Source organism: Sesamum indicum, linkage group LG10, assembly GCF_000512975.1.
Source record: "Sesamum indicum cultivar Zhongzhi No. 13 linkage group LG10, S_indicum_v1.0, whole genome shotgun sequence".
Lineage (NCBI taxonomy): Eukaryota > Viridiplantae > Streptophyta > Magnoliopsida > Lamiales > Pedaliaceae > Sesamum > Sesamum indicum.
In genome coordinates this window covers 2,499,172-2,524,679 of record NC_026154.1, presented here as the reverse complement: position 1 = coordinate 2,524,679, position 25,508 = coordinate 2,499,172, and the positions used below count along the sequence as shown (strand labels likewise).

Here is a 25,508-nt window from a genome sequence, read left to right as displayed (position 1 = left end):
AGCCCTATGTATCCGATCATAGGATGATCCTACGTTATCTTATCTGTATGGATAGTAGCACATGCACAATGTAACTTAGAAGTATAAATAATAGTATTATTAAATAAAATATTGATATTATCATATATATATATATATATATAATTAATCAGTTAATTTCTGAGTAAATTAATTCTATATATATGAATTCAAGTCCTATATAATATGAGTACTTACTGATTAATCTACTAATTGTATAATAGTTTCTTCTATTAAATTTGTTACTTTTATGTCATGAATGATGTAAGAATTTTACTTAATATTTAAAATTAGAGTATAATGTATGGTATATAAGTTGATTAAAGTTTTAATCCAGAGAGAGATAATTAAAGAGAGTCTAGTTTTTGGGATAAATTAATCTAATTGTAGTGAATTTATCTGTCAAGTTTATGTAATTCTAAGGGATTTGGTTAGCCTATATATATATATATATATATATATATTAATTTATTAGCTCCCTCCTAAAATTGAAAGTTTTGCATAAATTTTGTACTATTATTTTTAAAAATACTGATTAAAAGGTAGAAATATCAAATCACACTACAACAAATATGATTTTTTTTTTTATGGTTACTTATCATGGTAAAAGAAGAACCCGTGACGATACCCAATAGCTATTAACCGTTACTTATATAAGGTATGCCAAAATATTAGCTACAACTAAAAATTATGGTAAATATTTTGGTCATAGATAAATTCATGACAAAATGATAACTAATTTAAATGATGACCTAATAATTAACGATCAAGTAATAATTAGACAATTTTAAAAGGTAAATTTGTAGTAATTGTCTCTTCTTTGAGTCTCATTGGAGAAGAACAATTTCAAATTGAGTTTTCGCTACACTATAAATTATCATAGTTTAAAAATTGTAGTAAATCAATACTATTAACTATGAAAATAAAACCAAAGCAAAAACTTAAACTTTTACACTGTTAATCAATCTTCGCTATGATTTTTAGCCATAGCTAAAATATTTTCTGTGATTTTGACCATAGCTAATATTTTGGCTATACTTGCAGAAACAACGGAACAATAGTTGTTATGCAGCTGTGGTTAATTTATATTTACCATGATTTATTTTCTTTTAGCTATAATAATTAAACATAACAAGAATCATATTTTTTTCTAGTAAAACCATACACAACAATAATATTCACAAATTTTAATTCAAAATTTCAAATTTTCATACTTGACATCAAATATTTATTGTTATCTTTTACAATTAACTAGTTGGTATTGGCCGCATTTACATATCCAGCGGCTTTACGTTCTCTCATAAAATAAATTAAATAAAGAGTCAAAATTTTGTAACTTAATTTATACTATATACATATATAAATAAATTCTATTTTCGCTCATAAATAATGTTTACTTACATCGCAGCACTAATTTTTTAAATTGCCAAAAATATCATTATGTATTTTCAACCACTCCTACTCAAATTCTTCATTTATCTATATATCTATACTATCTATATATTAATACTAATATGAAAATTTTACTCAAAAACTACAGTTTATAAAACAGCGATACCTATTTTTTTGTGTTGATAATATTGCTAAATTAATTTATTTTTATTTATTTATTTATTTATTTTTTAAATATGATGTGTTTATTTATATATTTTATTTTTATTTTATAATATATTTAAAAATATATAATTATTTATTATATGCACACAATATCCACATCTCATAAAGACTAGTTAAATTAAAAAAAAAGGCAGATTCTTAGTCTATACGTATACCAAAGCCCAAAGTCAATTAACATGTCATTAACAAATTAATTATAGCATCTATAGGTGATTAATGGATCACGTTTTTAAAATATTATAATCAGCAAATCGCCAGCTGGTTTTATTTCTTCAATAATAAATTCAATATTTATTTCTGCAGGCCCAATAATTTCTTGGCTTGTATAACCAAATTCCAAGTCAACTAGCATAATAAATTGCTTCAATTTAGTACCTTGTCACGCTGTCTACAATATGTGTGACACAATTATATTACTAAAAACTAGGTTTTGGAGCAAAAGATAGTCAATTCTAATTTATTTATCATAATTTAGAGTTTGAGGGAAAATTGAATTATAAACTATAAAGGGACATATTTGTATGTTAGGTACAATAGTAAAAATATGACTTTTTATTATAATCAAGTATCATGATTTTTTTAAAGTAAAATATTATGCTTAATTATATTAAAAATAAACTCTAAAAATGTTTGTTCTTTCAAATAGTTTAAGAGTTTATTTGGTTGAGGGAAAAATAGGTGTATAAAAAAGTGAAATAATAAGAGATCGATATATAATCAATAGTTTGGTGTTTGGTTAGGGAGAATAGATGGAGTGGGAGTAAAACTGGATGTATATGAAACCCCTCACTGGAAGAAAATCTGCTATTGCCTACATTTAATTGCTATGGGCTAAAAGCCGCGGTAAATCACTATTACTAATCATAATTAAATATAAATTGATGCCAAAACTTACTTTTTTTACCATGACAAAAGTATTCACTATGGCTCTTAGCCATGGAAAATATTTTAACTATCCTCGGAAAACCACGGCTTATAAACGTTGTGTGATTGTAGTCAATAACTATTTCGTACGACTATTTCTTTTTAACCATGAACAATTAGCCATGGTTAATTGTTATATTTCGTCTAGTGCCTCTAGAGTTCAATTTTATTTCCCAAAATTGGGCAAAAAAATAAAATCATAAAGCAAAAAAGTAAATATTCTATTACCTATACATACAAACTTTCTCAAAATTCTTTTTTAGTTTTTCCAGTAGTAATAACCATATATAATTTTTTAGAAATGACAACCAAAGTTGTCAGAATAACTACGTCAAAATTAATAATACAATAATAAATTTATACAAAAAAAATTAAATTATTTGAGTTTGATTCGTATTTGATTTAATTTAAATTCATTGAACTTGAGTTTAATTCTGATAATGAAATTAATCTAAGTATAAAATTGAAATTTAAAAAAATATTAATCATCTTATAATATTCAACTCAATTATTCGATTCATTTAATTACGTACACCCCTTATGTAGCAGATAGTTACAAAGCTGCCAAAGAAATTACAATCAGAAATCAAATAACCTCATGCGATTGAGATAGATTCTTAAAGTTAACGTGTACTTATGGAGAACTGATGAACAAACTTTAAATTATTTTATGCTCTTTTCTGGAAAAAACTTTTTGATCATGTAATTATAGATCGTGTTTTGATTCTATAACTTATTCTATTTACACATTTAATCTTTTTTTTTTTATAAATTTAATATTGAACATCTCATATTTGATTAATTTTTAACAAATTTAGTTTTCTATGGGCAATTTTGACAAATTTAGCCCTCTAATTTAATTATTTTCAAGTAGTTATCATTGCAAGAACATTAATTAGGTCGAAAGGTGACCAAAGAGGACATAAATTTCTCTCCATGAATTGAATACTCATTGGAAAGTGAAACAATTAAAGCATATGTTCAGAAAGAATAAATCTCATCAAAACGTGAAGCAGTGAGACATGTAAAGAATATATGTCCGAAATATTCATAGAGCTGAAGAGGTTTTTATCCCAAACCAGAAAGCGGGTCGGAAAACAACCACTTCAGTACAAATTTTTCCGTCCAGAAATTCTACTCATTTTTTTTCTTTTGTGGCTTTGATTACGATTACTGGAGCCAGAAACATTTCCTCAAGATCGTATGTTACTTTCAGAGATATTTGTAAATTACGCAGCAATACAATCCTCACATTAATGAAAAGATTCGAGCCCTAAACATGATTTGCTTGTAATGTGAACCTTAACCTGTCCCTGTTAATCGTCAGCAATTACATATTGACTTGGAAAATTTGTTGTCCTTTGTTAAGGTTTATTCATGTACTTAAATGTATTACATAATCACAATGGACTTTTTTGTATTTATAATTGTCTTAAAATCTTTTAACAATTAAAGAAAAACTTGTTGACTTTAATTCAGATGTCAGAGTTAGATGATAAACAATGTCACCCGTGACAAAGTTGATAACATCACCCGTATAGTCATGAGGGTCTAATCTCTTTGTTAGTCCATTATTTTAATTTTTATTTCATTTTAGTCCTTTATTTTTTAAGCATAACTCCCTATGATTTTTTATCTTCAAGTTTTAACGAATCTAATTAAAGTAAATGATATATAATTGTACCACCTTCCATCGATACTACAGTTATATCTTCCACAAATATTTATATTTAAAATAAATCATGTTTATATATATAAATATGCACTTAATATATATGCATACGTAATACTAACATCACAATATATACAATCAACCCATGAGATTATATATATATGCACATATCACATACTATAAGGTAAACCACTCTAAGTCATTCTCACACCGTCCACATTTTTAGTTCCTCTTTAGACATCCAAAAATGCAATTTGTATTTTAACTGACGTATTGAAAAAAATTGCATACTGGTCCGACCTAACAAAATGCAAGATTTGGACATAGCCCTTAGTGAATAACGACCTATACCTGAAAAATACTAGCAGAGAAATGAGCCTGCAAATTAGTAGGCAAATAACCGACACTATCTAGAATTGTACATCAAATATAGTTCAGACAAGACAAAATGAGCAACATATATAGAATATAGTTAATTTAATCCCAAAGTAATCAATTTTATCACATAACATAGCCAATTCATCACATGACAATAAATCATACTCCTCTTTTCCTTGTCCGCTTACCAGAAAGTAATATCGTTTTTATCCACCAACTCAATCTCACCATTTATTATATCATGTTTAAGTGAATCCCCTTGACATGCCACGAAGACTCATCAATCTCATTTCTCATTATAACTCTTTTTATATCGCATCATAGCTCTTTTCATATCGAATCATAGCTCTTTTCATTTCATTTTGCCACAGGCTATTCAACAACATCAAGGGGTATTCACATCACAATTATGTTTAATTTCCACCATTCCCTCGTTTCCACATATCACCATTCTTATAAGTAGCTAGTGACGTAAAATCATATATTGACACACTTTATTTATCAGCACCAACAACGCATCATTCAACAAATGTAAGACTTCAATGTATTTTCTCACTTCACTTTCACAACATAATCATTCAAATTAAACCATCCACCACTTATACATTTCTAAATAGATTAGTTTCAGCGCGAGTCACATATTTATATAACAATAGTATCACAAGAAAAGAAAATAAATGTAGACAATATTAATTATTTACTTACCCCGACTTTACAATACTTTAATTATGTACAAAATATGTCACAGTTACTAGTATAAGTTACTGAAAAATAAATTTCCCATAACTATGAAGAATAAAGATGGTAGACAATAAAAAAACATTATAATCAGCTTTGGTAATGTGAAACATATTTATATATTACATTTGATTTTTTTCTTTTTCTGAATGGTTGGTACTTTCTTATTAATATTTATATTTTCATTTGGTTATTAAAAATTACAATATTATTGAATTGCATAATAAATTTTAATGATTGACACAATTATTAAAGTAAATCAGTTGTTTTTCCTCTAATTTTACCCCTTATTAGAGGAATACTCCGTTCATTTTAGTTAGATTTCGTTAAAATTTTATGGTATGTTCAAGCCTACAGTTTTTGCAATTAACCTTGAGCTTTTTAAAATCTTAATATTGCCCACAATATAGTCTAAATCATGAGACAAATTTACTATATATTGTAGGGGGAAAATAATTAATTTTCTTGTGTGGAATTGAAATTGTATCATTCGAACATAACATGGTACATCAATAAAAAGAAATAGAATGAAAAACAAAAATGACATTAAAGAACACTATAGCTGATACCAAAATAAGATATAAATGAAATATTTCAGGCCCAATACAAAAAGATCGAATACACAATGATGAACAACTTATAGTCTGAATCAAATTAAATGACAGAACCAATTAGTTAACACTGTATATAGTTGTCTTGGGATTAGAAAATCCCAAAAGCAAACATGAACAAGTGTAATTATTAATCATGAAAATTAAATATAATCGGAGAAAAGCACACTTGGAGGTATATAATTACCAATTCAGCACAAATTGACATAATCTTCTTTCATTCAGCTGTCTTGATGACGATGGATTCCCACAGTTCAAACTCCTTCTGCCTCATCGTCTTCGACAGTTTCTTGGGAAGCCTCTTCCAGGGATTTTCCCTTCGCCTCAGGAACTGCAAAAGTACAAAGCATTCCAAGTGCGTTGATGCATCCAAGAACAATGAGCGAATTCTTGACTCCAATACCCGGTGGGTAACCAGCATCTGTCTTAGCTTTGTCTTTGTTTTGTGCTGCATACAGAAACCCGTAAGCTCCAACAATGGCGCCGGCTTTCCCCGCTGCAGCTGATATTCCGTGGCAGGTAGACCTCAACCTTGCTGGGAAAATTTCAGCCGGCACGACAAATGTGGTGGCGTTGGGCCCGAAATTGGCGAAGAAAAATGTGAGAGCGTACATTACCACGAACCCGATGCGATTTTCCTTTAGGGTCCAGTGGTGGTAAGGAATGGCGACAGCGAACATGAATACTGTCATGAAGAAGAATCCCATTAGTTGGATTGCAAATCTTCCCATTATGTCGATGAACGCCACTGTGAACCAGTAGCCTGGAACCGTACTGCAAAGGGCAATCAGGGTTTGAGCCTTGGCAATTCGGTAGACTTCGTGGATCGCGTTCATTGTTTTGGGAGGAGGGATCCATCCGATGGCGGTGAACACGTCTTTCTGGAAGAGATTCTGGCTGTAAAAAGCAATGTCTAGAAGAAACCAGGTGGAGGTGGTTCCGAACAAATGCAGGCCATGGCGTCTCACGAATTCCCTGGAAAATAACCCGAAGCTGTTAGATTTACGTCGTGCTAATCTCTCCAGTTTTTCTTCTTCGGCTTGCAGCTCCACGTTCAAAACTTTGGCCATGTCTTCGGCCGCCTGTTTAGCATTCTTTGCAACCAGGGCCGTGTAACGGGCAGTTTCCGGCATCTTCATCCGCCAGTAGAAAGTAAGCGCCGCTGGAAGTGCGCCGAACATCAAAATAATACGCCAGATGTAATCAGCTTGCGGCACGGTGGAGGCCGCCGGATTTTCCTCAAACGTCGGGGCCTTGTACCTGTGATCAAATCCAGCTGCCACAATCAGGGAAAGAATCCCACTAAACAAGATCCCGAACCCCTGCATGGCGAAAACCGCCGCGATAAACGCACCACGGGTCTTTTTGTTGGCGTATTCGGACATGATCGTGGCGGAGAGAGGGTAGTCTCCGCCGATGCCAAACCCGAGCCAAAATCTGAAGAAGCAGAGGGTTGCAAGGACGCCTTTTGGTGTGCTCCCAAAGGAAAGTCCGGAAGCGATTGAGCAGACGATCATGAGGAGAAGGGTGATCCCGTAAACCTTCTTCCTGCCCATTTTGTCGCCGAGCCACCCGAAGAAGAGCTGTCCAGCAAGGGTTCCGACGAGGGCAACGCCGGTGACAGAGGAGGAGACGCTCGGGGGTAGAGTACCGGGCTTGAGGGCGCCGGGCTTGGTGTAGTAGATTCGCCCCAATAGCTTAGAGACTAGGGAAATACTGAAGAGATCGTAGGCGTCGGTGAAAAAGCCCATTCCGGCTATGACGATGGCCGTGAAATGGTAGAGCTGCGTTTTGGCGACGTCAAGTGCATTAAGCACTTGTAGTTGTTCCCGGGCCATGGTTGGATTTTGGTTCTTGATTCTCAAATTCTCTGCATTTTTCGATAATGATGAGGATGTTATTGAGTATTAATTTGGACCTCCACGAAAAAACTATACATTAATCTTCTAATTTGTTTTCACTTAATTTCTTCCTTAATTTGATCATAATAGTATATTGTCTGAATTTAAGAATGATCCATGTATGTACATATATGCTAAACCTAGACAATCCAATCATAGAAAATAGTAATATATGTTAACATATATACATTAATTAGTTGAAAGTCAAATTAAAGGTTATTTTTAAAAGTACCATAACCAAACCCTTTATTTTTCACTAATGATAGTAAAGTTTTATATGTCATAATGAAAATTCAAATGCTAGTTAGCTAATAATTAAGATAGTAACTTTCACACATGCACAGACACACCTACTAGCTCTTGCAAGAAGATACATTATAAGAAAATGACTAAATAACTGCAGAAAAAAAAATAACGAGAAGTTAATTAATAAGTAAAATTTTTATTATTAATTTATATTATTTATACAAAACTACTAATGACTTTAGCAATAAAAAATTTAATTGCTAACAAATTTAACAATGAATTATTTAAAATATATATAAAATAATATAAACTAGCAACAAAAATTTTGTTTGCTAATTAATTCGACGTTGAATTTAGCATTAAATTTTTTCATAACTATCGAGCCTTGTATTAGTCTACATACCGATCTTAAAAATGAAAAAATAATAAAAATAAAAAAAAGAAAGAGAAGCCCTAATAGGTTAAACTATTCGCATATAGTGTATCATTTGATATGAGATTGAGAGACATATTACCTCCTGGTCCAGGATGATTGATTTTCAAAAATCAAGTGTTGGAGACCATAGCAATAATGGATAATGGGAAGTACATATATAGGGTGTGAAGGAGTAATTAATTGAATATACACTCCGGAATAATCTCCGGCATCTAACGGCATATACCCTCAATCTCTAATTATATACAAATGTCAACTCTTTTTAAAATCGCCTATTGATCTTTGCTTCCATCACTTGCATTTTCAGACATTTGATATTGTTTGACATTAATTTAACTATGAAAAATATATGTCTGTATTCGTTGAAACAATCCAATGTTCAGCTGGCAATTATGACAAACATGTTTTTCACTACTAAGATTCTCGATTTCCTATAATTTTTTATTTTTTGATGGTTTGGGACTTTGGTTATATGCGAAAATCTAAATTTATCCTTTGTGCTGTGATGGAACTACAAATAGTTTCAAGCATGGGAATTAAGTATATATATATTGTGAAATGATAACTCTATCAAAAAATTTAAACTGTTAGAGGAAAAATCTATTTAATATTAATATCTTAACACGTTTTCTCACATTATCTGAACATTTAGTTGTTAGAGAAAATAGTTATCTAATAGTAATATATAAAAACTCCCACTCATACGCAAACTCTACACTTAAAATCTGGCAATGAGATTTGAATCTAAGACATCACGTCTGATTCGGATATTATGTTTTATGCTTTTAGCTAGTCAGGGGAGAAGGTCATGATAATGGTAAATTAATAAAGATTATGACACTAGTGTGTACAAGAAGCAGTTTCATACCATTAAATAAAAAAAAAAATCTAATTATGAAATTTTTTTAAAAGTCCCAGAGGAGAATTGGAAAACCGACTTTGATAAATAAATAAATAAATAAATAAAAAGAAATAGTCCTTGCATTTGCATTTGCATTTGTATGCTGTAAATTATTTATGCTAGTAAGTATGTACATTATGTGTATAATTTTTATAAAATATTTGTTTTTTATAGAGTTAAAAATAACTTAAAAAATATAAAAGATAATACATATATATAAGATAAAAATTAATGAGAAAAAAAACTACCAGAAGGTAATTATAAAAATATTATGATGAGTAGAAAAATTAAAAAAATTAACATACCAATATATTAAAAGTATCTATAGGGTGCTCTTCAATTATATATAGTAGGGATTACACTCCCCTCCCTTAAATTTGGTGTAATTATATGTAGACTCCTTGTGGTTTGAAAAATTACATTTAACACCCCTAAGTTTGCTTCTATTTAACAAATAAGTTTTTAGTTAGTTAAAATTTACTATATTTGCTGATATTAACAAAAAAAATTGAAAAAAATCTATATTTACTCTCGAATTGATTCATTATTGACTTATTATAAGTCAAATAATTTTTTATGACTAAATAATCCTCAAATCTCTTCAATTGTTAATGCATGTGATGAGGTATATATTCACCGTTATAAAGGCAGTTTAGTAAAAAAAAAAATTATTTGGCCTACAATAAGTCAACCGAGGGTAAATATTTTCATTCAATTTTTTTGTTATTATCAACAAATTCAATGAATTTAAACTAACAAGAGATGGTTACTTGTTATATGTAATTTTTTGAACTACAATAGATTTATATATAATTACATCAAATTTAAAAAAAAAATAAATGTAATTGTCCCTACATAGTATAGATGGTAAAGTCTAGTGATACAACCAACATGTCGAGGTGCGAAAATATTTTATCTATCACAAATTTGGGATTCAAATTCCACATATGTAAATATTTATCTACTTACATAATAATTTGTAATTTATACATTTATTGCATTATGAGTTTGAATTTTATGTATGGCTGTATTTGTCTACTTACATAATAATTGGTATTTTATGAAAGAGACGAGAAAATAAATGGTTCAACACGCAGCCAATAATGTTTATGAAATACTTCTTTAATGAAAAGTCAGATGATGGAGACAATTTGGATAAGGTCCTGTCTCTTATGACTGTCTTGGTCTAATATTCAGCCACGTCAGATACGGGAAAAAATATTAGTCATAAAATATTAAAGTAACAATATCAATTAATGATATATTTAAGAATGATTTATTACCATAATGATGATTAATTAGCTCTTCCAAACTTAATACTGAGAGCAATTGCCTCTGAAAATAATTAATCATAAATAGTATAGTGACGGATACAATGAGATATCTTTACAGTATTGGTGCTACGATTTTTCATTCTCACTAAATTATAGTTATATATACATATATCACTAATTATTCATTCTCAATTCTTGTACTTTAATTTTAATTGCGATAACTTAGATATATGTTTTATATATATACTACATCGGAAAAAAGATGATTATTCACTATACTGTAAATCGCAACAACTTAAAATTTATAGTAAATTAATACTACCAAGACAGGATAAAATCAAAATAAAAAATTAAGTTTTGACTACAATTAAATAATATTTACTATGATTTTATATATGATCAAAATATTTACTATAATTTTTAGCTGCAACAAATATTATATATACTCGTATCTTGTATATAAATAAAATTTGAATCAGTAAATTTGTTTTCAAAGTGCTCTTATCTTTTATTTAATATCCATCCATCAATATCATGATTGAACGCCTTAATTATTTGACTTACGATATTTGATTAAATACTTTCTTCTGATCATTAATCAACAAGTGGTAGGAATGCCTCTAATTATAATTAAGTTGTGTATTAATCGTAATTAATTTTTAAAATATTCTACGTTTTTACAATAAATTTTTTTTGGCTAGAGCTTATGATCAAATAAAAAAAATGACAACTTCTATATATATTGGTACTAAAATATTAAATATAAGTTTTTTCCACCTTCCATGCAAGCAAAGGACAAACCATAACAAGTAGGGTTTATATTTCAAGGGGAAAAGATATCTAAGTTGATATATATAAGTCAGAAGCACATAATTAATATCGTTCCAAGTTAATTAAGTAATTAAGGGTTAATTAGCGTTTTGGTTTAGTATGCCTAAATTTGAAACTGTAGTTAAATGTATCTTCACTAATTTGATATAGAGATGTTGTAAATACCCAAAATTATGAAGTTCGGTTTATCAAAATTAAGTTGGAGTTGGAATCTTATAAGAGGATGCATTTTCCAAATAAGATGTTAGAAACTTATAAATTCTTCTAAAATTAAAAATAAATATTTTTTTATTTATTTGTAAGTTTTGAAAGTCCTTTACATTAATTACAATAAGGTCACTATTAATATTATATAAATATATAAGCTTCATCATCTTATTTCATTGAAATAATCGAAGAGTTTTTTTCTTAGAAAATATTCTAACTTCTTACAAATTCTAAAATATGTTATAAAGGGTATGAGTTTATAAATTTTTTTTGAATAAAACAAATAATTTTTTATATTTTAAAATATATAATAAATAAATATAATATATACATATATATATTAGATAATTAATATAAAATATATTTGATACCGTAAAATACACTCAACCCATAGTAAGGCTCAACTAGAATAAAGTCCCAATAGGAGACCCCAAAATATCTGAGGCTAGAGAGGGAGTAATCCCCAACCATGTATCATGTCGCCTACGGGTTTGAGAAAGAGTGCACTACAATACAAGTCCACCGGCTTAGGAAGGAAGGTGCCTTGATATCATCCTGATTAAGGGTGCTAGATGAGTTGAATCGCTAGAGAGCTTCGTGAGCCAACCCGACAAGAGCTTAACTCGAGCTTGACCCGAGTATGCTTGAGCTCGAGCTATGAATCCCCAACCATGTATTGCACTCGCCTACTGATTTGAGAAAGAGTGGACTACAATAGGACCCATCGGCCTAGGAATGAAGGTACCGTGATCATCATCTTGACAAGGGTGCAAGATGAGTCGAGTTGTTTGAGAGCTTCGTGAGCTAGCTCGATAAGAGCTTTACTTAAGCTCAACTCGAGTCTGCTTGAGAGCTAGCTCTAAATCCCCAACCATGTACCACACTCGCCTACGAGTTTGAGAAAGAGTGGACTACAATACAGGCCCACCAGCCTAGGATAGAAGGTGCCCTGATATCATTTTGAGGGTGCAAGATGAGTTGAGCCGCTCGAGAGCCTCATTAGCCAACTCGATAAAAGCTTAACTCGAGCTCGAGCTCAAGCAAAGCTCGACTCAAGTTTGCTTGAGCTCGAGCTCTGAATCCCAGTCATGTACCATGCTCACCTACAGGACTACAATACAAGCCCACCGGCCTAGGAAGAAAGGTGCCCTGATATCATCTTGATTACGGGTAAAAGATGAGTCGAGCCATTCGAAAGCCTCGTGAGCCAGCTCGACAACAGCTTAACTCAAGCTTGACTCGAGTCTGCTTGAGCTCGAGCTCTTTCACGAGCCGAGCTCAAGTCCAAGTATTTGTGATCTAAAGCTCGTGAGCCAGCTCGTGAGCTTTTTTTCTAATTTTTAATTTTTTATATTTTTTGTATTTTTAAGTTTTTTTTATATTCAACTAAAAAAACCATATAACATCAAATTCATATTCAAATTCGTCATATACTATAATTATATTTAATCAACATCTCATATTTTAATTTTAGATAATAATAAAACATGTTATTTTTATTTATTTTGCAAGTCCCCTATTTTAGACTTACAAAAGACTTGGCCCAAAGGACTAAAGTTCAAGATTTACCAGGCGAGCTATTTTTGCTCATGTCAATACTAATATAAAAACTTGAAAACTTGAATAAATTAGTTATATTATCAATTGAATGGCATTTTTAGAATCATAATGAATTAGTGCAGCAGTATCAAAATTGTCACTTTATATATATAGGATCTTTTTATTTTTATAATAGTATAAATTACCGTATTTCTTCATGTACGTAGCAAAGCTTTTTCATGAGGTCCAATCATGTTAGGAAGATATCGTTTCCAACTGTGGATATATTTCCTCTCATGATGCTAAAAATTGTGCTCATCATTATAATAAATTTAAAAAGAAACTGCAAGTTGCGGTTGTCCGAAAATAAAAAACAAATGCTGATTTTAAAGAGTTACGTGGGAACATGAACAACATATACAGCATGCACTTTCAGAAGTCAATAAATCAAGTTGGGTCCCTCTTATTTATTCATCAACTCGAAGAATATATTTACCATTCATTTTTCTCAACTCAAATGGGTTGTAACTTGAAAATGATGTTACAGAAAGAAAGAATAAATAAATGAAAAAATAATAAATAATAATAAGTAATTGTGGGCGCAGTTAGCTGTACGTATAGTCAACTATATCTGGGCAAATAGTATAATCAGATCACATCAATTATTTATAAAATATTAATTCTTATTTAATTGAGCAACTTAGGAAATAAAAATATCCGTACTTGTTCTGTGATGATGGTACTTTGTTCACTTGGCATCATTTGATTGCACGACTTATATATATATATATATATATATATATATATATATAGCATGACTAATCGGCTTGATTTAAGGTACTGACATTTATGGATTTTTTTGAAAAATATTAGAAAGAAATTGCAAAAAAATTTTATAAACTCTCAAATATCTGTAAAGAATCTTATAAGCTTACAGCAAACTCCTTATAAGTGCTAAAGCCATATATTAGCTAATTTACTTATATCACTGTATATTCATCCAAATAATTTCCCTTTTATATATATATATAAAAGAAAAGGATACCGGCTAGATTGTCACCTTAAATTAAGAAAAACGTGAACAAATCAAATTGAATCGAACTTGTTACTGGTCATGCCAAGTTGAATTACTATCAAACTTGAAAAACTTTATTTGCGTTAGATTTGATTAATAGTCAAATCAAGCTCAACCGAATTTTAATCAAATCGAGCTCAAGTAGTTCGACGTGTGCCATGATGTTTCCACATGATTTCTGTTATATTGTACACAAAACCGAAATATACCTGTACTCTGTACTTGGTGTACAAGAACATAAAAATTTAAATCATGGGGACACTGGTACCAACATTACACGGATGTGACGTCTGCGTTCTCTGGCCAATGATTTCACTTTGCCGTCAAAACAGGCAATCAACTGACCACTTGGAAAAATGGTTTACCTCACAACAATAAGAACACTTTACAACATAAATTCAGTCAGGATGAAGGGAGGAGAAAAAACAAGCAACAAGAAACCGACGGTTTACCCTTCATTCCCTGCATGAATGCATCACAAGGTCCAGTAAATCAGTGATGTTTTCTTGTTTTTCCAGTTCAATAATCAGGGTCAGAAATCTTGGCTGACAAAAGTATTCAGCTCTCCTATTATATTGGCAAGAATTACACATTAGGAAGAAATTATTACAGGCTCCCCAGTTTTCCTCCGGGGAAGAAATCTTCTATATTCCGATCCGGCTTGCTAACTTCCAACCAGCATGATGATGCAAAACTTAAAGCACTGCCCTTGACCCGAAATGTCAGATATTGCGGAAAGCAGATTTCTTGGATCTTCGTAAGCTAAATGATCTCATCCTATTCTACCACCAAGAAATGACTGCAAAGAAGAACAAAGAAGAAGTAGGGTTAATTTGGTCGTTTGGCAAACTAAAAGTAGTTCCAAATTTGAAGAGTATTTAGAACATCGAAGCCAGATGATATTAAAAGGGAAGAAACATGATAAAGAGTATTTGATGCTTCAGATTCATTTAAAAGAACAAAGATAAAAAAAAAAATATTCAGCTTAGTTGAAAAGAAGAGAAATAATAGCCGGTAAAATTGAGAGAAATGATGATCAAATGAATTAAACAGAATATACATTACACCATTCAAGCATCCGCCATCCAAGCATCCATATGTTGTCTAGTCCTACTGCATCAAAGTTGAGATCTGAAACACTGGTACCTTCGTTTTCGTTTGAGGACTTCCTGGCTTAGTTGTAGTTGTACTCGCAAATCCAAACTTGGGTTTCTTTTCAGCAGGCTTTAATATTTGAAAAGAGCACATCAAGGTCTCATCCACACTCATCATGGCACCAGCATTGTCAAACTCTCCACAGTAATTTGGGGCTGAGAATATTGTTACAAGTTGTCTATCAGCGAAAAACTCGTATCCATCTTCAACAACCTGAACAAATTCTCATGGTCAATCAATCACTGAAATTCCATACACCTATCAAAATAGTTAACAAGAAAAACATAAAGTTCAGACCTGGTGTGCACGGCAAATAAGATCTAGATCATGCTTTTGAAGAAATTCAGACACCTTATCTGGACCAAATGTATATGATACACCCCTATCATTCATTCCCCATCCTTTAACATCTTTACTGGGATCAGACCATAGTAAATCACATAGTAAACCAGTTTCTGGGACATCAGTTGGACGCTGTAGATTTCTGATTTGATCTAAGTCATGCAGGTCAGGTGAGAGACCTCCATGCATGCACAATATCTTTTCGTCAATTAGAGCCGCAACAGGTAGACAATTAAAACAATCGGTGAATACTTTCCATAGTCTGACATTAAACCTTCGTTTGCACTCATCGTAAAAACCATATATACGATTGACTGATGCGCATTCGTGGTTGCCCCTTAATAAGAAAAAGTTTTCAGGATACTTTATCTTATACGCAAGTAGAAGGCAGATTGTTTCTAGACTTTGCTTCCCTCGGTCGACATAATCCCCTAGGAACAGGTAATTAGACTTTGGGGGTAATCCACCATATTCGAAAAGTCTTAGAAGGTCAGAATATTGACCATGAATATCACCTGCCAAAGAAAAATTAAAATGAATTTCAGAAATCTAATAGATATAAAATGTTTTTGTATAGATCAATTCGATATACTAAATTATTAGAGAGAGTACGAGAGAAAGGGCACAACCCCCACCCCCCGCCAATAGAGAGAAGAAGAAAAATAATGCAAATTCTCATAGAGACTAATGGTGAATCCTTGCAAGGCAAGTATACATGTGAATCTGCATGCAAGCTGCTTGAATTTCATTAGGTCTGTCTCACAGCAGAATTGACAAGTGGAAAAACCCTTCACATGAAAAAAAGAATAAGCATCTGTTATTGAACGGCATTTAAAGAAGAAAAGTTTGTATCTAGGAGATCTGTCACTCACTCACTAAATGTGTCAAACTCAATTAACCTAATTTTTCATGAAGATTGTAAGAGCTAACAGAAAAATCTGCTATAGACTCTTCACAGTTACCGGGATGGTTATTTGCTTGTATCAAACATAATAAAAAAATTAATAAAATGCATGCACAGAGCTACGTAATTCATGTCAATTATCATTAAATAAGTCCTGATCTTACACCAAAAGAAAGAACTACCAGCTGAATCACAATCCCAGTTAACTAGCTAGATAAAACTGTAATAAGTCATCAATATTATATATACATGGATTCATGGAAACTCACTTTCTTGCATGCTCAGAAACCTATAAGCACCGAGTAACAAAATAAGTAAGTAACATTGTTGTTTGAGTTTGAGTTTGAGTTGAACCTTAACTTTCCAAAACCAAACTCAGGATAATCACAACCACTCATTCAATTGCTGTAGCTGCACCCTTTAGGATTGCAGATGTATATATGCTGAATTACCTCTACACAGCTTGGTGTAAGCACAACTGAGCGATATGACATTTACATAGCATCGATAGCTTGCAAGAAAGACTCAAAATGTGAGGAACCAATAAAGGCATTGAGATAGCCCATACAAGTAATAACTTTACAAAACGAACAATGCCAGTAACACCATGTTCGGTACAATAAGGGGAAAAGAAGGAATATGAAGAAAGCATGTTTGTCCTTACTGTTTTGATTAAGGGAAAAGAGAACGCATCCTCTACATTGTCCCTGAACTTTAGCCTACAGTTCTACATTGTATTAATAGTAATAGTAATCTTAAACCCGTAATAATCTTTATATTCGATGAAGAAAAGCAGCAGCATATTTTATCATTTCACCACCCAACAAAAATGCAATCCATTGCCACTCAAACATTTCTAACACATCAGCATTGTGCCAAACAACTCTTTCAAATAAAGTGCACTGGTTTTGCCATTGATAATACATAATGAAAGAGTAACACATTGATCCAAGGGTAAAAATAATGAAAATAGTGATAGAAATTTCTTTATTTACACGAACACATACAGAAAGTAACTCATGGTTTCTTGCAATGGCATAGAACAAATATGAAGCACAACATTGTTGTAGAATCAAAATGGCATGAAATCTATCAAGATAAGAGAATTCATTTCAAAGAAGGAAAGCTGTAAAGGAAGTAAGGCCTTAGGTCATGATTAGTACATTCTCCTCAAGCCCATTCTAAACTTAGCCTTGCATAAGAAGTTGCATGTAGTTCCTATAACGAGACAACGGTTAATATGCTCATGATTAGCAAATGGAGATTTGTGAAATATCAAGAATAGTACTTTCTACCATTAGAATTGCTGCAGACAAATTGTTGACTAATCCAAACAAGATGCACATCAGGCATGTGAGAGACTAAACAGTTATCCAGAGTTAATTGAAGTAACAGAGCAAAGGACATGGTAACATCATAAAGTTCCCCTGAAATACAAAATCATAGCTGACAATCTTAGTTGAGGATCCCACGTCTTGAAACCAAACATGTGGCCTCTATACACTTAGGATTACTCAAGAACAGAATCATGACTCTTTGTATGAAAATGTCGTATCTAATCAGAAATTTGGCAAAAAATTGCAAGGACCTTATCATGAATTCCTGCCAAAAACCATACTTTCCAAATGGTGGTAGTTATAGTTTCACAAAAAACAAAGATGTATTTCTTCATCTAGCAAGGAATCAAACATACTGAAATGGGCTTAACATGGTGAAACTAAAAATACAAGCAGCTGCTGCACAGTTCCAGTTCTACATGTAACTGTCAGACTCCAGAATTCAGCTTACTTCACACTTTTCACCTTTTCCATTTAAAAATTAATACCTTCACTCTTCCTACCTAAACCATTCATAAACTATAATTTCACATTTTCCGCACCAATGCTCAAAATTGGAATACAATCCACATATTCAGCACCAAAATACACCAATTTCCAGCTCAAGATATACAGTATAGTGTATTTAGTACACAATTTTGTGGTGACAGATGGAATTTTCTCCATACAAACACCCATCCCAATCAAAGTAGTCCACTGCAAGTCAGTCAGCCAGAAAATGAAAACACCGAAATGGAACAAAAACACTCCAAGAAAATCAAGATAAACCAAAACCCAAACACAAAAAAATAAAATTTACCAGGAATTTGATGAATAGAAAGGAGAAGAATTGCAATTGCCAAAACCCAACTCAAATACAGTGAAAAAATTTCAAAACTTTACCACATATCTTAATGGGTGCCTCAAGCTCAAGAAGATTAGGCTGTTGCAAAAAAATCTCTCTAGACTGCAAACAGAGCTGCCTGATCTCCGACTCCGAGAGCTGCACCTGCTTCCCCGGCCTCCCTTTAACCTCAAGCAAACGGTTTATTATACCATCAAGAGCCACTGAATCCATCTCCCACCCTTCTCCTTCACTAAAATTTTCATACAACAAAAGGAAAAAGAATAAAGAAAGTCGCAGTTAATACTTGGGAGCTTGTGCGGACAATCAAGATTGACGAAAAGAAGGCGGAGAGAATAAAGGGGGCCGTGTGCGTGTCCTTGGAGTGTATAGTGGAAGACTTTGAGGGGTTGGGATTTTTTATTTAATTTTTAGAGTGGGCTTTAGTTTTGAAATGGCCTCTGGGAACACATTCGTGCTTATCCAGAGAGTGAAGTGGACTTCTGAGAAGAGTAAAGACTCCCTTGTTCGAGGCTTTCCCTAATACGAGATAAACATATGATATGTGCTCTTCTTTTGACAATGATCATTACACATTAAATATATATTAATAAATATAAATAATTGTGTAAAAGGAATTTTATAGAAAATTGATGTCACAAAAGATTGAGAGTTATATACTGTTTTACGATTTTGAATTTGTCAAAAATATTTACAAGATTTAGAAAATATAGACAGATGAATCATCTATAAATTTAAATAAAATGGTAAATTCTCTGAAAGTGATAATTATTTCTTATTTTTTTTCTAAATAATGATTTCAAAGGTTGGGAGCTTTTTTTTTTTTTTTATATGGATACGTATATCTCCTCGAGCTTTATGGAGTAAACTATAGATCAACTTAAAATATGATATCAAAGGCTTTGAGAATTTGGACTTGAGTTGTTGTGTATTTGTTGTATGTAGTGTATCATGAAGTCCCCTTTTTACAGGTATGAATATGGACTTAGATAGTTTGAACTTACTTCTTTTGGTTTGAACATTACGTATTTTAACATGGATCAATCTCATAAAGTTCGTATTAAGCATAAAAGTCCAATTAGTCAATTTAAAATAAAAAAATAATTTTATTTTCTTGAAACAATCCATAAAAGATGCATAAGACTCACATTTGGTATGGTCTTCTTGCGAATGTATCCATCTCGAAAATATGTAAAGTTCACATTTGTTATGAACTTTAATTTGGAGCTCAATTATCCGTCAAATTATTTCGAGTTTTTTATCAGTAATTTATTCCAAATTTTTATATTAACATATGTATTCAATTTTGTGATATAGTTTATAAACTTTGTTCATAAAATTTTAAAAATTTCAAAAGTATATATACAAACTTAGCACAATTTCATTTTTGTTGTTTTTGAGTTTCTAAAGGTTCGTAAATATATAACAAAAATAAAAGTTATCAAGATGATAATACAAACTCAATACTTGATTTTATTGATTACGATAACTAAAGAATATTTTGTCCTTTTATGATAAATTATACAATTAATAGATACTTTATTCAAGATTATCAATAGAAAATAAATTTAAATTAAACATTTATTATATCTTATAATTACTCCACGAAAATTCTTATTTATATTAATCTTAAAGAAATTTTTACTTTTGGCTTATTACTATAACTTAGATACTATTTACTACATGAAAAATGCTGAATAACCAAACCATTTAATTTTTAAAATAAAAGAATTATTTAAGAAAATGAACAGTAATATTATTAATTAACCATAATTTAGAATGTGATGCATAGAACAAAAACCAGGATTTTTATAAATTTATTTCAATTAAAAAGCATTGGGTCCCATCAATACTTTCCTACTCGAAATAACTTCAACATGGCTATTATATAATTTCAATGATTAATTTTCAATGTATTTATATTATATATGGTTTATTTGATGCACTTAATTTATTTGCTATGCATAAAGTGGGGGCAGATATGTCATTTCAACAACGCCGTACGTAATTTCATAATATTCATGGTAAATTTTAGTATGCATAATTCTCTTAGAGACCTAATCTCTCGCAGGATATGATATAATTTATTTTAAATGAAATATAATACTGAAATTCATCAATTTTATTATTCATCTGATTGCTATTTTAACTCGAAAGACTACTTTTTGAAGCGATTAAAAATATATAACTAAATAATAGTTCGAATCTTTTTTTTTTTATCGCTTTTTGTTTCTACCAAATTTTTATCAAAAATTAATATTTCATTTCATATTACAGTATGTTATGAACGCCACATGGATTAATATTTTTTTAAATATACAAGTGACATCATGAATTTATTAAAATATATTCTTTAATTAGACATATATATTTAATATATGTGACACATTCATTGAAAATAAGAAATATAACTACAAAAGGAAAAAAATTAAATCGAAAATATACCCACAAATTTAAACAAAGCCTTCCATTGGTGAAAAGTCGCACCTTCCAAACTCTTAGTATTGCAAATGACGACTTTAGAGTTTATAGACAAGAGGTTGAATCAGGAGGACCACCTTACAACAGAGTGGTTGACACTTATATTTAAATACATTTATTACAACTCTTCCTGTATAGTAGTCGCATTTATATAAACTTGACATGCGTTTTGGCGATGGGGGGTGGGGGGAACGAATTAAAATTTGATGACCTGTACGTCAGTGAATGGATACACACATTGCTTTTATTTTTCCACAAAAATGTTCTTTGGCATGATATCATGAAAAAGTGTCATTTATTATTTTCAATTTCGTGTTGTTTTCTCTATTTATTGGATAAAATTGTATTTTTAGTATAAAAAAAAAAGAGATTATGCGTCAATCATGTTTAATTTAATTGACGAACTTAAAGCTCTTGGTTATGATAAGTTGTGCTAATGTGTCGGTATCACACTACAAAAAAAGATAAAATCACAAAGAAATTAAGCGACAATTTTAATAGTGTCACTAACTATATACGTCTAGTGACAATAATTTTTATTTTCTCATAATAATAAATTTAATAATTACTATTATTTTGTAAAAAAAAAAGTTATCAGCAAAAATTAGTGGCGAAAAATGAAATATAAAGTTGTTATTAATAAAATTAGTGACACATGTATGTACTACTAATTACATACAGTGACAATTTTATGCACAGCTCTTGTCACTAATGATTATATAGTGACAAGATAATAATTATTGCTAATTAATATATTTTTTAGCGACAGTTTTAAAATTATCACTTGATTTCTTGTCATTAATATCATATTTTCTTATAGTGTTGGTTTACTTTATTAATAATAGTTGTTGGTCTATTTTTATAGTAATTATTGATTAATTTATACATATTTGATATTGGTAATTGACTTGTGTTGATTGTTGATGATTAGAATTCAAGATATAATTGTACAGATTAACTCAAAAATAAAAATGATATGGATGTAATTTTGATTAAGGAAGTGAAAGGAAAAATTACCCTCCACAAAATAATACTTCACAAGTCCAATTTTTTCTTGAGAGAATTTTTGTGTTATGTTTTGCCAAATCATGAATAGTAAAGTTGGTCTAAACAATAATATGAATGAATAGTAAAGTTGGTCTAAACAATAATATGATAGAATGTATATATTGATTATGTGGCTTGTATGTATAATTAACTTTTATACCTTTATTAATAAATAAATATTACTAATACATACATCAAAATAAAAAAAAGGTGAATAGCAATTTACCCCCCTATGGTATTGAAAATGAACACATTACTTCCCTATAAAAAAAAATATAGCAATTTACCTCCTTATACAGGGAGGTAAATTGCTCCATTTAAAAAAATATAGGAGGGTAAATTATCGTATTTTAAAAAATATAGAGAGGTAAATTGCTATTTATTTTTTTATAAGGGGATAGTTTACTCATTTATAATATCACAAGGGGAGTTTTTTGCATTTTTTCCAAATAAAAAATAAGATATTGTGCAGATTTCATTAGATTTTTGTCAATATGATCCCTAAATTTAAAAGAATATTAGGGGTTCAATTTCAAAGTCCCAATTCATTAACTTTTAAAGGAAAGATTTCAACTTTTCAAGGAAAAACGATATGGGCAATTAAATTGTAGTTTCATATAAGAACATTAATTGTCGATTATATGGGCATGAAACTTTTAGAAATTATCCCAATTTTTCTTTATATATATTTTCTTAATATTTCTAACTTGAGTAACATATAACATTTACGTGCGGTTGTTAGGCATTGCATGGAAAAACAGGTGTGCTGCTAATAAGAACTAATCTGAATCACCACAAATTGATCCTTCGAACCAACTCATTTTTAGTCGATTATTTTTCACCTGTATATTAATTTGAACCCCTTCTAAATCCAACTAATTCGGACCCAATCTATTAAATTTAGTCCAAACTCAATTCAACTCACCGATTTGTCACCTCTAACAAACATATGAAAAGAAATTCCTAGTATATGAAATTGTGGATAAACTCAAATTTTCAAAACTGATTAAGTCTTCTGATTTCTTTTGAGATTGGATATGACTAAAATTGTTGAACTTAATTTAAAGATCATTTCTGGAATTCATGACTAAGGGGGTGTTTGCAAAAAAATTATATATGCTTTTTTAAAGTGTTTAATTTTTTTTAAATGATTAATTGATTAAGATGTAAAAGTTGGTGTGTTTGAAAATAATAGTTACAAAGTAGACAAAAGTTGATGCGAAAGTGTTTAGTAAAAAAATTATTTGTGAAATTATACGGTGGATATATTTTATTCATTATCACAATGGAGGATTTTCGAAATATGCAGAAAAAAGATTGGGCAAAAAAGTCATAATTAAAAAAACCAACTAATTTGCAAAATGCTTTAAGGATTTATTTGGTTCAACTGAGAGGAAAATAGAAGTGAAAAGGAGTGGGGGAGTGAAAATGCAATGGGAAGAAAAAGAATAATAGTTTTTTTTTTTCAAATTATTTGGTATGATTGAAAGGGAGTATATTTTAAATAATTTTTCTTATTTGATGCGAGAAAAAAATGGATTGAGAAAAAAAATTTAATTTTTATAATTGTATTAATTAACCCTTTTCTCGTTATTTTATATTAAAAAGTAAATAACTTAATATAAAAGCACCATAAGAAAAAGTTGTATCTCAAAAAATCTTTATTTAGCTTAATTTTAAGCTATAATATATATGAAAAGCATTTCATTTACATTTTTGCGAACACCCTGTAAGGTGTTTTGACAACTTTTATCTAAAATCATTTTTGCGAACACCCCACGATTTAAATGAAAGAAATGCAGAAAATTCTTTCAACATGAGAATTATGATGTTATAATATTACAATAAAAAAAATTAAGTTTTCGCTATATTATAAATGACTACTACTTAAAAATTATGGTAAATCAATACTATTAACCACGGTTAAATAAAATAAAATAAAATTTAAATTTTTACTATGATTAACCAATATTTTCCATGATTTTAATTTAACCTAACAAAACATTTACCATGGTTTTAGCTAGTCATAGATAATGTTTTGCCACACTTGCAAAAATAACGGCTAATGGTTATTGTGAAGCCGTGGTTGATTTGTATTTGTTGTGATTTTCTTTTTTTTACTGTAGTAATTAATAGTAACAAAAAATTATATTTTTTCTAGTGTGGGTATAAGTGACGCAACCAGGGAACATTTGTTATGAGCCATGCCAGAATGAACCGAAACTAAGCATCACACATATCGTGTTGGACATTGTTAAGCATGCTAGACGCATTTTAATTTTGTTCGGCGCATTTTGATAGTGTTGAGAAAATTACAGGATAGCAATCTTTGTTTTTTCTAACTAAGTGGGAACCGCACGTGCGGTTCTAAGTTAACTAGTGGAGAAAGACTAAGAATAGGGATGTTGAAGAAATTATTTTTTAAATAAGTTAATGTGAATTTTGAATATATATATCTATATATATATATATGGGCAAGATAAATTTAGAATTAGTACTTAATAGGCTAATAAGCCAAGCCCTGTCGGCCATTAGAGCTTGACGGGGTTTAGCTCCACCCCTGGTTGAACGTATCGGCGAAGTCAGAAACTTAATTTCACCTAATCAAAATTTAATTATCATTGTAAGTTCATAAAAAAAATTAAATTATTATAATCCATCGTTGCAAATTAAACACATATATATGATATAAACAAAAATTAATTCTTTTAACTATTACGCTGACAACGAGGGACGAGTTGAATCTACGAGTTTTTCTATTTTGGAAATATTGCAAAGTCACTTCATCATTAATATCGATAAATATCTCTTGCTCAATATAACAAATCATAAGTCATTCAGCCATTCTTTACCTATCTTATTTTGTAATTCGATTTTAAATGATATATTGCTGAAAAAGCTCATTTCCTTGGTCTCTTAATAACAAATTCATCAATTCTTTGAAACTTAACATTTATATTTATATAATCATAAATTTCATAATCAATTTTTATTTCTAACCTTGTTTATTTATCTTAAGAGACTTAAATA

General features: G+C 30.3%; 2 protein-coding genes across 4 annotated transcripts; both read right to left on the bottom strand.

The window, feature by feature from the left end:
- LOC105171712 (inorganic phosphate transporter 1-4-like) lies at nt 5,914–8,694 on the bottom strand. Its single transcript, XM_020697187.1, has 2 exons — nt 8,621–8,694; nt 5,914–7,828 (listed from the first exon to the last, which is right to left on the bottom strand). The coding sequence occupies exon 2, from the start codon at nt 7,794–7,796 to the stop codon at nt 6,213–6,215; it is 1,584 nt and encodes a 527-aa protein (XP_020552846.1). The 5' UTR covers nt 7,797–7,828; nt 8,621–8,694; the 3' UTR covers nt 5,914–6,212.
- LOC105171711 (serine/threonine-protein phosphatase PP1 isozyme 3) lies at nt 14,689–19,391 on the bottom strand. Of its 3 annotated transcripts, none has more exons than XM_020697188.1 (4): nt 18,989–19,391; nt 15,821–16,380; nt 15,436–15,736; nt 14,689–15,167 (listed from the first exon to the last, which is right to left on the bottom strand). In XM_020697188.1, the coding sequence occupies exons 1-3, from the start codon at nt 19,161–19,163 to the stop codon at nt 15,479–15,481; spliced, it is 993 nt and encodes a 330-aa protein (XP_020552847.1). In that variant the 5' UTR covers nt 19,164–19,391; the 3' UTR covers nt 14,689–15,167; nt 15,436–15,478. The 3 variants fall into 3 exon arrangements, with proteins under 3 accessions (XP_020552847.1, XP_011091216.1, XP_020552848.1); XM_011092914.2 differs by having other exon boundaries at nt 15,515–15,736; nt 18,989–19,382; XM_020697189.1 differs by lacking the exon at nt 18,989–19,391 and adding an exon at nt 16,581–17,112.